Source organism: Abrus precatorius, unplaced genomic scaffold (assembly GCF_003935025.1).
Source record: "Abrus precatorius isolate BTA unplaced genomic scaffold, Abrus_2018 Scaffold6, whole genome shotgun sequence".
Classification (NCBI taxonomy): domain Eukaryota; kingdom Viridiplantae; phylum Streptophyta; class Magnoliopsida; order Fabales; family Fabaceae; genus Abrus; species Abrus precatorius.
This window is the reverse complement of record NW_020874406.1, coordinates 10401631-10413921: the sequence shown is the minus strand read 5'-3', so window position 1 is coordinate 10413921 and position 12291 is coordinate 10401631. Positions and strand designations below refer to the sequence as shown.

Here is a 12291-nt window from a genome sequence, read left to right as displayed (position 1 = left end):
GCATGATCAGCTCATTCCCAGCTTAACTAATGCAAATGCAGCAATTCATCCCAGTATCTAGATCTAGACATAGTACAACTCATCATCCTAATTAACTCTAGAATAATGATAATGAATGTGATGCAGTATAGCGAAATTAACATATTACAGCACAACAAATTTTTATTTTCAGCTTTAGTAATACAACAAAACACAAAATTTTATCTAGCTTTAACAATTCAGCCATATATATATATATATATATATATATATATATTTATTTATTTATTTATTCACAGCAAAACTCAGCATTTTAGTATACAGCACACAGTAAAGCTAAACAATTATAATAAAAATAAAGAGAAAAGAATTATTCCTTGAATATTATTTTTCACCCTACAAACAATGTCAATAATTACCGCAATAAAATTTAATGGCTATTAAAAAATATTAATTATAATAAGAAGTTAAAAAAACGTTAAACTTAATAATTTTATGTATGTTTCTTTTGAATAATTTTTATACATTTAAACTCCTTCTCAACTTTTTATATCTAAACTTGAAATGACATTAATGTATCATGAAAATTATCATTTCTAACAATGAGGTGAAAATAATTTTTATGTGGAAAGAAGAAAATATTAAATAAAAAAAAATTATTTCCACCTCGATTATAATATAAAAATATTATTAGAAAATGATTTCTTACACAATTGAGGAAACAAAAAAAATTGAAAAATATTGGAATATCTTTTGATATTTTGTTTAATTTTATAAAATATTTTTAGAATGTGTATAATTTTTTTTAAAAGAGATATTAAGATAATTACATATAATATAAATTTTTAAATGCTGAAATAACAAAACTCATAAGATTTATTTATTTTCACCTAATAATTTCTATTTGTTAAGATTTACCTTAGTATGTAGTTGAGATGAGTTTAAATCCTCTATATTTTTTTGTAAAAATTGCATCCTGCAGTTTAAATTTAGCAAAAAAAATAATTTTTACTTAAATAAAAAAATTCACTTAAGTGAATTTGGTGAAAAAATGATTTTTATTTTAGTAAAAAAAAATCACTTAAACCAAAATTGTAAAAAATTTCAAAACTTTATATTTTTCCTCTCTAAACTATAAAAAATTTAAGGAATTTTTGTACATGATTATATAGTTTCACTTTGTGGTCATCTATATTGCTAACCATTCATGTACTGATAACTTCATTATTAAATAGTATCTTTAGAAAATGAAAAGCAATAGAAATCACGTGTATGTTAATAAAAAGTTTCTCAATACTTATATAGTTTCATTATATCTTTTGAAAAAAAGGCTCGTCAAGTAGCAATTGTCATGCTATAAAGACCTAATAGTCTCATATAACATTGCAACTATTTCTCTACTAATTTTTTAAAGTTATTGTCTTTATAATCCTTATTATCATTTTTAACAATTTAGCTTAATTTTAAATAGTTACATCTCACTAATGTTTAGAATAAGTAACATAGCAGATAATATGTTTGGATTAGTTGGTGGAATGATATATGCAAGAGTCTTTAATAACTAGATAGTTATTGATGAGAAATAAAAGTTTCCTAGATTTTTATAATTTAAAAAAGAAGATGAAGTTTTAAAATTTTTGTAATTTTGGATTAAGCAAAATTTTTTTATTAAAGTAAAATTACTTTTTCACTAAATTTATTTAAGCAATTTTTTTTAATTTAAACAAAATTTATTTATTTTTATCAAATTTGTTTAAGTAAATTTGGATTAAAACGTATCCAAATTCGGACTGAGATAAACCTCCCATGTAACACATATATATAAATATCACGTGGGTTTTATGACGCTCTACCTAGTAATTTAAATGGGCTCTTCGTCCCACTTGATTGCTGGTGGGCTTCCTTTGTCCAAGTTGCCTTTTCTGGGCCGCTAGTTGTTAACTTTCTATTTGTTGGGCTCGAAATGGTAATTCTGAAACAAAAAAAGAAAATTCCCATTCGCTGATGTTTTCCGTAAGAGAATGATTGATCAACGGCCCAACACCATAGTATAAGGATAGATTCTTTGATATATTATAAGTGATAGAATTTTATTACATCAAAATGCAAATTATTTAATATGTATGTTTTTTCAAGTATTTTCATTTAATCAAAATATATTAGCTATGCTATAATTAGTATATAAAGTTTCTCATTAACTTAAAATCACAATAAAATTTGTTAATGTTAAATATTAGAATAAGATATTGGTGGTGTTGTAAAAGGAGATTATTATTTTCTTAAAAAAGTAAAACGATGGGTTGGGCTAGCTGAATTGAAAGAGTGGGTTGTATTCACAAGATAGCGCGTTATCCAGCTATTCCAATAAACGCGTGAAGCATCGCAAAACATAACAGCTTTGCTTTACTTGGGATTTGGTTTTGTTTGGAGTGCTATATATAAGTCCACCAGTGTCGGTGTGCATGTGCGTCACTGCTGAATTATCGCTCTGCTTCTAAATAAAATCTCTTTCTTTTCCAAACAAGTCACTGCTTCAATCTGTGGTACCCTTCTCTCTTCTTTCTTTCTATTTGGGATTTCTTTATCTTTTTTTCTTATGAATTGAGGCAATGCTTCAAAATTAATCACTTTCTTTCACATTACAGCAACTGGGTTATCTTAGGAAGGGAAAAAGATTCGATTTTTGTCCTTGATTTTTCTATGGGTGTGTACTTTATGTTCTTGCAAGATTAATCATTGATTTGTTGCGTGACAGGCGCATTGAGAGATGAGTTTAAGTAATGGGAAAACTGAGGCTCCATTGCCAAGTAGCAATGGAGGAGCTGCTGAGAATGGGAATGAGAAGAAGGGGTTCAAGATCTTTGTGGGCTATGACCCGCGTGAAGATCTTGCCTTTGAGGTATGCAAGCACTCCATCTTGAAAAGGTCTTCAATTCCTGTTGAGATCATACCAATTAAGCAATCGGATCTGAGAAAGAGTGGCCTCTATTGGCGTGAGAGAGGCCAATTTGAGAGCACTGAGTTTTCCTTTTCAAGATTCTTGACACCATGTTTGGCCAATTACCAAGGTTGGGCCATGTTTGTGGATTGTGATTTTCTTTACTTGGCTGATATCAAGGAGTTGAGAGACTTGATTGAGGACAAGTATGCCATCATGTGTGTTCAACATGACTATGCTCCAAAAGAGACCACTAAAATGGATGGGGCAGTGCAAACTGTGTACCCAAGAAAGAACTGGTCTTCAATGGTTCTCTACAACTGTGCTCATCCCAAGAACCGTGTTCTCACTCCTGACACTGTGAACACACAGACTGGTGCTTTCCTTCACAGGTTTCAGTGGCTTGAGGATGATGAAATTGGCTCCATCCCTTTTGTTTGGAACTTTCTTGAGGGGCATAACAAGGTTGTTGAAAATGATCCCACTACTTTACCAAAGGCCATCCATTATACTCGTGGAGGGCCATGGTTTGAGGCTTGGAAGAATTGTGAATTTGCGGATCTCTGGCTGAATGAAATGGAAGACTACATGAAGCAAGCCAAAAAAGAATCTACTGATTAGATTCAATCAGCTGATGGCATTATGCATTTGGATAATATGGATTTGTACTATTCTTTTATGTCAAATTCGTTTTGCAAAATCCGCGTCTAATGATGCATGTTATGACCTATGAGAGTCTCCAGGAAAATAATCACTGCTAGTCCATATCTTATCTTGTAGTATTAGTATTCTTTACGGTATTACATTATATTAACCTTGGCATTTCATAGGAAATGCTCTTCTTGACGATGTTGTATCTCATTTTTTATTTGTTTATTGACCTCCCTAGGACCTTTAAGGAGGTAAATTTACCACTCTGTATTGAATATTTTAATTAAGCCTTCACTATTACGATTATATATTGTCATTGCTTTTAATCTATGGCCAGTCATGAGATGAGTTCCAAAATAGGTTCTAGCATCTCTCGAGATTGAGAATGTTGAAAATAAATGCAAAACGATTTGGATCTCCTTACATATTTGATGTCTCAAGTTGGCGCAGGTGTGAAATTGATCCAGCAGTTGTAATCCACGTTGGATTTGGACTAAACGGAATCACACGAGTGTCATACTTGAATGGTTTGAAATAACTTGTCATCAAACAGGGGAAAAAAGATTTTGTTTTAATCCATCTGTGGCATAATTCTTATACGATGATTTCTGTATTTTATAGTATTTCTAATGCTCGATCTCCATCAATCCATCTTATGTACATAGGAAAGAAACATCATAAATGATCTCAAATGTGGACATATCAAAGCAACTACAAAAAAAATTATGAGACTAAGATTATATTTGATAACTTGTATTGATGTGAGAAGAAGTGTACGACTATAACTTCATATAATACCGTTAACTGCTTAAAAATATATTACAAAATTTGCTTGGCATCAACTGTCAACAATTATGGTTTGTATGATATGATTTTGTTAATTTTAGTTTAAACACTTAAAAATATATTTATTGTTTTAAAATTACAGAAATATAATAAATACTTCTCTTTTTAATAAAGTCATTCTATAATTAGTTATTTAAACTCAGTCTTTGTTAACATTATTTTATTATGTTTCCAGCAACTATCAATTAGAAACAAAGTTAACTATATGTTCATGGATTATCTTTTTGTTCACTTCCTTTACAACAGATCTCACGTGAAATCAGTAAAGAAAAAGTATTTCAATTTCGGCCTGGTTGGCCAAGCAACCTTTTTAAATTTAACCGAAGCAGAAAGTTTACAGGCACATGACCTTACCTTCACTAAATTCTTTACATCATATGTTTATGTGTTAAAACAAATAAATGAATAATCAAATAAAGGTTTAGGAATGCACCTTTCCTCTTACATATAGCAGTATTTTTTTTTTCAAATGTGACACTGTGTCTATGTTAGCACATGAATTCACTCTTATTTACTAAATTAAAGCACATCTATCTAAAAGAGAATCAGTTTTCTACTATATTTTTTTTTTTCTCAAAGAATGACGGTATTTAAAAAAAAAAGTTTTTCTTTTAGTTTATATTTTCTTAATCTATTTTTCTAAATTCTAGCTGAATTTAAAATAGCATGTGTAATGCAAATGATACTCACCAGTTTTTACCAAAACGAGATATAAGAAACTGCAAACGTCCAAGGCACAGATGCAATCTGCAGTTGAAGGTAGAGGTACCGTGTAATGAATTATTATAACTTCCATTGCCTAAGATGAAGCAATTCTTTGTATTGGAGTGTCATTATGACATTCACAACTTCATGATGATGAGTTAGCACCATCTTCAATGTTAAGCTTCTTTGATATACAATTAATTGGATGAGAAAAATGAAACAGAATTTTCAACTAAAAGAGAGAATAAACTCACTTGTATGTGATAATAAATATATTAACACTTAAGTTAATAAATTCCTAGAGACCTAACATTTTTTTCTTTTTAATTTTTTCTGTCAGTTCTTCTTCAGATGGAATCTCAGCACCAGCTTCTGAGGTGGTGGACCACCATTCCATGATTTCTTCCTGCTCAAAATGAGAGAAAAGAGCATCAGGTGAAGTTGAAGCAAGTTGATGCTGTTCTTGCAAAAATTACTATGCCAAATCTAAATTAAATTCTATAATAACCAAGGAGTGAAAACATCAGGAATATAATATTTGAAATTTGATTCACAATAAAACTAGCTCTTTCCTTTCTATTCCAGTTTCTTGAGTAGGAAAGTTTGCAAGACAATCTTCCCATAAGAATATTATCCACATCTAGTATAATTTATTGAGCATGAATTTCACAGAAGTTTATGGAGTGAAAATAACATAGCTTCTTCAATACATGGTGCAAAAACAAGACTAGTGGAAAAGCTAATGAATAATCACTGGTTATCACCTCAAGAAAGTCATGATTGGATATATACTGACTTTTGACCATACACTTGATTCCCCCTACTTTCACCGAGAGAGATTTTCTTGTATTCTGCTCTGAACTCTGCCTCTGGGCCTCTGTTGATACACCAGAACAAGAAAGAAGAAAAAACAAAATTAATAGGAATAACAAAGACAGTCATGTCATGAATTGTATCCAGGAAACAAAAAACAAAGGCCAAGGTGGTCAAGTAAACTATAACTCCAGGGTAATTCATAGTGTAGTCAAGTGACATAAGTCATTCATACTTCACATGCAAAGAACAAGGTGTGATTCTAGCTATACCATTTATGTATGCCACATAGTATCCAGTTCTCCCAAGCCCTTCTTCCCACTTCCCGAGCCGCAGGCGCAAGAAAAAACCATCAAGTTGTGAGATTGACCCATGAGCATTTATCCATCTGATGTAAAGGACATTTTATTAATTAAAGGTCACAAAGATCCAATTGTTTTATAAGTGTCAAAACGTGTACACATTTCTGTCTCTGTCTATGATATTTTATACAATCCAGTTGTTTTCATTTCTCCTTTTTATTTTCAGTTAATACTTTACCTGCAAGAAAAACAAGCAATATAGAGGTTCCTCCCATTCAATACCAAGAGGCGCAAGCAGTATTTGTAAATAAATATCTCAATGGCCGACTTATCTTCTATTTCAGTTATCTTAAATGTTGCTTTAGTTAGATTATTTATATTTTCACTGATGTTAGACTATTGTGAATATCTTTGAAGTGCTGCATTTATAACTTTTTACAAGGTGCTAATATCAGGACATTGTGAAAAATATGTCTAGAAGTCTGCTCTTTCACATAAAAATGGAAAGGTGGCTATAACACAATTCACCAATTTCTTTGTATGATCATGGTTGAGAAAGGAGTTAAAGGTGAACAAATGATACGACAAATTCAACTCATGGAGCTGGACTCTAGTTCAATACACATTAAATGTTTGTTTAACCAGATTATGCAAGGCACAGAGGCTTTAAGGCTCTTATCATGAGAAACAATGAAATGCAGGTAAAGAAAAAGGTTCTATAAGAAAACTTCTTGCCATAAAAAGGATGCACAAATTATTGTTTTATATATCTGACATCTATCCACAAGCCATTGCATTATGACTTAAGCATGAATACTGGGATTAAGAACTAATTTGCACTCTTCATGTAATTTAGCAACTACCATAGGCTATTTATGGCATATGTAAATGGACCATAAAACCACAAAATATCTTCATTTACATGAAATGACAAAATATAAGTTGGTTGGCTTGCATTACTTACTTCAGGATGTCAGTGCGGGACAGTCGAAGCTTTTTCACTGCATCAAATATTTCCTTTGGCACATGTGAAGTCTTCTTTTCCGCCAATCTAGTTGGAGATGCTACTGGATTTTCTTTGAATTTTTTTTCCTCTGAACTTGAACTACAGTATTTCTTGAATGATGCATTGCATCCTCCCTTAAAGGTTATAATTTCACTTGATTTCCGCTTCAAATTAATATTTTGATGTGCTTGGTGATCAGTTTCACCATTAGTAGAACCACCAGATACAACTCGGTCATCCTCATCAGTATGCAGCCCGGCACTCCCTTCATCGCTTGGGATAACATGTTTTTCATGATCATTGGTCAAGGCATTAACTTCTGATTCATGTTTCCTAGTTGAGATTGAGGTAGGACATGAAATTGCCCAGTGGTTGGGCTGGAAACATTTGATGCATAGACAATGATGTTCTTCCAGTCCTCCATATGGATGTATATTCTTCTGGAGATCTTCTAGCTCGCTTTCTGTAACAGCTGAGCAATCAGAGAGTTGATGACCTCTTGTTCCACAAAACAAACACAACATATTTACCTTCATGGTATTATCAGGTGAGTTTGTTGGTATGATATGTTTGATAGCACCAAATCTCCTTGCAAACATTGAAGCCATTGGCTCAAAATATCTGAATCCTGGGGAAAATGAATGGTGTTCGGACTTGTGCTTTGATTTATGATCATTATTTCCCTTTTCTTCCTTAAGACCAGTAGAGGCCTCTGTGTCATTGGCAGTTTGTTCTCTTGAGGGAGCAGTGAATTTCTGAGAAAATCGAGTTATCCACAGACTTCCCAGATTATCTCTTCTGTGACAGATATTCTCTTCCTTTTTGTCAGATAGTGCATTGGAATCGACATTGTCATTATTATCTGTATTTTGTTTGGTTGAAGATGAATGTGATGCCACTTCTTCCTTGTCCTTACTAAGGCCCAAGATGGGACAATTTTTATCCTCCACCAGGTTATTTTTGCTTCTTTCCTGACTGTTAAAAAAATTTAGAGGTTTAATCTTAGGCTGCAAGGATGGACCAGCATCATATCTCACAGTAGATACTTCAAACTTGTTTGATTGCAAACACAGTCTGGAAGAGCTATTGTTTTCTGCACGATAGGTTATAGGAGTAGCATCTATTCCACGTTCCATTTTACCTGGTTCTGAATGCTCAGTACTCTCTCCCTCTTGATGAGACGTTCTTGTTCCTACATTCTTCAAGCTTGGACAATATATGGACTGAAATATGGATTTGAATCCTGTGTTTTTTGGTTCAGGATCTTGATTCATATTGCATGTGATAAGTTTCTCATCAGGCGGTAGATTATGATGATCTGAATTAGCAAGGGTAAGAGCCAAAGTGTTTGAATCATCTTGAATTGATTGTGAGAGTCCTTTCACCATGTTTGAAATCCAGTTCACGAACGAGCTATCCTGTTTAACATAGGATTTGGAACCAGAAGTTTCTTCAATTTTCCTTTTGACTCTTTTCCTGCCAATTATCAACTGTTGTTGAAAGTTACACCTCTTCTTACCTGTTGACAAAAAACCAGCACTATTACAGCTCTCAACACTTGAATGACTGTCATTCTCCTCCCTTGATAATATTACATTTGCATCACCATCTGATAATGACTTTTCCTTGCCTTTGTTTATTGCCATATGAATTCTGCTATGACATGGAGAATGTAAAACTGGAAGAATCTTATCACATGGTAGCATAATTTCATTGTCCTGAAATTTGTTTTCACACTCATTGACATTAACTCCACTTGTCCCAGCACAAGCAGCTTCACAGTTGAAAGTTCGTAAATCATTCTCTGCACTAGATTCCAGCTTTTCTAAAGGAGTCCTGCTGGAGGATGTTAAGTTAGTCCCTGGAGCACTAGTGCCTTTGAATTCCTTTATAGGCTCAACTGCAGTACATAAATCATCATCAGTTACTACATCCTTTTTTCCAGTACCAATATTTACACCTCCGTCAGATTGTCCCCCTGGAGAAGGATTTTGGTCCATGCTAGGTTTAGGTTCATCTGATTGAAATAATAAATTATCAGATGGCCTTTGGTCAGCCAGACCTGCAGGAAAATCAGGATGCAGAATACATTTCAGGTATGCACAAAAAGGAAAATTTTGAAGTTTTCTTTTAACAAAAACAAACATTGCAATAGATTTCCTTCTTTAAACATAAAAGATATGTTTTAAATTTTGGAACCTAAGTATTTAAAAAAACAACATTAAGACCTATCTGGTATTCTTTCCTACTATTCAGGGTGACAAATACCCTGAAATGTCTGGATTCTTATTGCCACAGTACTAAGGAGGCACCAAAAGAAGCACCAAAGCCCCGAGGCAAGGAGCTAGTAGGGGTTAGTGCCTCGTGGCACTATAGAAGCTCCTTTCTGGATAACAACTAAAATCTGATAGAAACTAGATTAGTAAAAGAGAAAAAGGAAAAAAATTGTTATTGAATGCTGCCAAACTGTAAGGGTATGCACCTCCCAATGCCCAAAGGCTCCAATTTCCTCTTAAATCACAAGATAAAATCTTCACATCAACCCCTTTTTCTGATTTATAGGCAACATGTCATATTCCTCTAATGATCCCAGCCCCCAAGTAACTAACTAACTAACTAAGTATACCTCTAAGTAACTATTAATTCTGAGCAACTAAGGACTACCTTTGAAAATGTCTAAGATCAGCCACGTAACTTGCCAACTGCGATTCAAAAGAATCATACTTTGGGGCTCTTACCAGCAAAGCGCCTAAAGGACTTGTAAACTGAGCTACATAATCTTTAAATTTTACTATCAATGCTAAAAAGTCAAATATTTAATTGTTTTAATTTTTTAATGTTTACACCTTTTTTCTTATATGGCTCGGGCTTTTTGGTGGCTCTCATTTCATAGCATTAAAATCAGTTTCTTAAGGGTGACTTTAACTATCTTGATGACAGAACATACCTGAAATAGCAGAAAATTTGTTTCCCTCTATCCCAGATGTTTTATCAGTCCATTGTTGGCCTGATCACCAGTATTGTTTTCCCAATCATTTATTATTTCCGATTTGATCATTAGGAAAATTAGGTGCTCTACTATGGTGTTCATTTTCTCCTTATTACCAACAGATTCTGTCTTAGAAATGTTATGTTACCCTTACCTAAATCATTTTCTTCATGGGCCCTGCAATCGGCCTTGACACCTGAATCACTTGTTGGATGCACAGTGGGAGCATCTGCTTCAGCTATATCACTCTTGGTGCATACAACAGCTATAGGTTTCACAACACCATCATCTATAGGTTTATCAGTAGTAGACTTGCCACAAGTATCATTTGGTGGCGGAGCAAGTACCATAGAACTTGTTCCAACATCCCGAAAAAGAGAACTATTTTTATCAACAAAGCTTGAATCGGCGCATTTAAGGCTCAAACCTTTATCTGGAGACCAAACTATTTCGGATAGGGGGTAAGTGGCAGCCAATGTCATGTCCACCCTAGAGGCTGCATTTGCACCTGCACCTGAGTCATTTTTCAATTTTGTCCAAACGCACTGGTTAGCATTATTCAGAAAGAGCTCAATATCAGTCTTTGGTTTTATTTTCTCGTTTTCTGCACTCATCTTCTGAAGGATAATCTCTTCACAAAAAGGTCCTGAAATATTATTACAATTGAAATTAACCTTCCGCAGCATTATAAATTAAAATTCTGAATCCACGGTACATGTAACAATGTATATGTTGAGGCAACTAATGTCATAACACTAAGGCTAGCACGGAATTACTTGACTGAATTATGGGCTTCTCATTAATCAGGTTTCAGAGGTTCATTTTATAAGAAGGAATGTTGGAGACATACATTTGTTTCACCTTTTCCTTATGCAAATTGAAGTGTTTAACAAAACATTATTCTAACTTCTTTCTGCTGCATTCTTAATTCAAGTGTTTAATTTAGTTGACGAACATGGCCAAATTCTTTCACACGTACAAAAAGTAATTCATTTTGAACAATAAGTGAATCTAATAAACGTTTTTAGAAGATTAGGGACGAAAACAAAGGGCATTAAGCATTATCAAATATAATGGATAACAAGGAGTATGCAAAGAAGTTGAAAATAATTTCTTGTCACAGATAATGTCAAGGATCAGTCATACCAAAGGCTCAGGTTGCTAAGTACAGGCTTATGAACGATTTTTATCTCTGACATACTTCCTCATGACACAGCCTATGAACATCACGTGGACTTGGAAGTGTTAACAAAGAAGAACAAGGGCACCATGACCTTGAGTTGAAATCGAAATTCAAAATATAAATAGCAGCAAGGATTCAACTCGATCATTTGGTTACATATCTGTAAACATTTTACAATAACCATCAATACAAAAACACAACAGCTAGAAAAATAAAAACTATAGTCAACAATATTCCTGGTATTAAAGGAAAAAAGATTTTGTGGTATTGTATCCCAAATTATAATAACATGCAAAGTTAAAGAAACACAAACAGTAGATTTTATGATAGGATCGGCAAGTGTTGATAAGAAAGAATATACTCCAAAGTCCAATCTCAGCTCATGGCATATCATAATAGAAAAGCATTAAGAAAATGTGAAGGAGATAAGCATAGCATACCCTTTGTTTCCTTTGATCCACTCAGCAAAAAGGGAAATTGACTAAAGGGGTAGAGAGGGAGAGAGAGAGAGAGAGAGAGAGAGAGTGAAGTTGGGGTGCAGTTGCACAGAGGTCCTGGGATAACAGTTACATGAAGCTGTCTACCTTTTCTCTACGAGGTGAGGTTAAGGATCTGCCACGTGGATACACACTCTGCCACTGACCACCCACGTAAGTTGGATCTTTGCAAGTTGTGACATTTATTCATAAATTGATTACATATACATACTATAATAATAATAATAATAATAAACCTTTGAAGGTTCAAGATAAAAATCAACTTGTTAAAAAATTATTTCAAATGAAGTTTATTTTCACTCTTCATGCTTTACACTCGTTATTAAAAACAGAACTTTCATGGGTATTCTATATTTCAAACATATCATTAATATTATGGGAC

The 12291-nt window shown here is 33.3% G+C and overlaps 2 protein-coding genes across 21 annotated transcripts; one reads left to right on the top strand and one right to left on the bottom strand.

Moving 5' to 3' along the window:
* Positions 1-2356: 2356 nt before the first annotated feature.
* Positions 2357-3902, top strand: LOC113869028 (protein CDI-like). 2 transcript variants are annotated; one of them, XM_027505132.1, is made up of 2 exons: positions 2357-2522; positions 2735-3902. In XM_027505132.1, the coding sequence occupies exon 2, from the start codon at positions 2747-2749 to the stop codon at positions 3536-3538; it is 792 nt and encodes a 263-aa protein (XP_027360933.1). In that variant the 5' UTR covers positions 2357-2522; positions 2735-2746; the 3' UTR covers positions 3539-3902. The 2 variants fall into 2 exon arrangements, with proteins under 2 accessions (XP_027360933.1, XP_027360932.1); XM_027505131.1 differs by having other exon boundaries at positions 2358-2522; positions 2625-3876.
* A 1088-nt stretch (positions 3903-4990) lies between these two features.
* On the bottom strand, positions 4991-11973 carry LOC113869928. Of its 19 annotated transcripts, XM_027506468.1 has the most exons (8): positions 11853-11953; positions 11376-11572; positions 10384-10875; positions 8871-9302; positions 7199-8759; positions 6205-6320; positions 5884-5996; positions 5192-5525 (listed from the first exon to the last, which is right to left on the bottom strand). In XM_027506468.1, exons 3-8 carry the CDS (start codon positions 10841-10843, stop codon positions 5418-5420), a joined length of 2790 nt encoding a protein of 929 aa, XP_027362269.1. In that variant the 5' UTR covers positions 10844-10875; positions 11376-11572; positions 11853-11953; the 3' UTR covers positions 5192-5417. The 19 variants fall into 19 exon arrangements, 18 of the variants coding, with proteins under 18 accessions (XP_027362260.1, XP_027362261.1, XP_027362264.1 ...); XM_027506459.1 differs by having other exon boundaries at positions 4991-5525; positions 7199-9302; positions 11853-11973; XM_027506460.1 differs by having other exon boundaries at positions 4991-5525; positions 7199-9302; positions 11376-11503; positions 11853-11973.
* Between the last annotated feature and the right edge of the window lie 318 nt (positions 11974-12291).

Bases quoted from the DNA above. Each gene is read 5' to 3' on its own strand.
- LOC113869028 (XM_027505132.1), top strand. From the start codon at position 2,747: ATGAGTTTAAGTAATGGGAAAACTGAGGCTCCATTGCCAAGTAGCAAT.
- LOC113869928 (XM_027506458.1), bottom strand. From the start codon at position 10,843: ATGAGTGCAGAAAACGAGAAAATAAAACCAAAGACTGATATTGAGCTC. The intron at 9,303-10,383 runs GTAAGGGTAACA...ATTTTCCTGCAG, and splicing joins CCATGAAGAAAATGATTTAG to GTCTGGCTGACCAAAGGCCA. The intron at 5,997-6,204 runs GTATAGCTAGAA...GTGTATCAACAG, and splicing joins CTATGTGGCATACATAAATG to AGGCCCAGAGGCAGAGTTCA.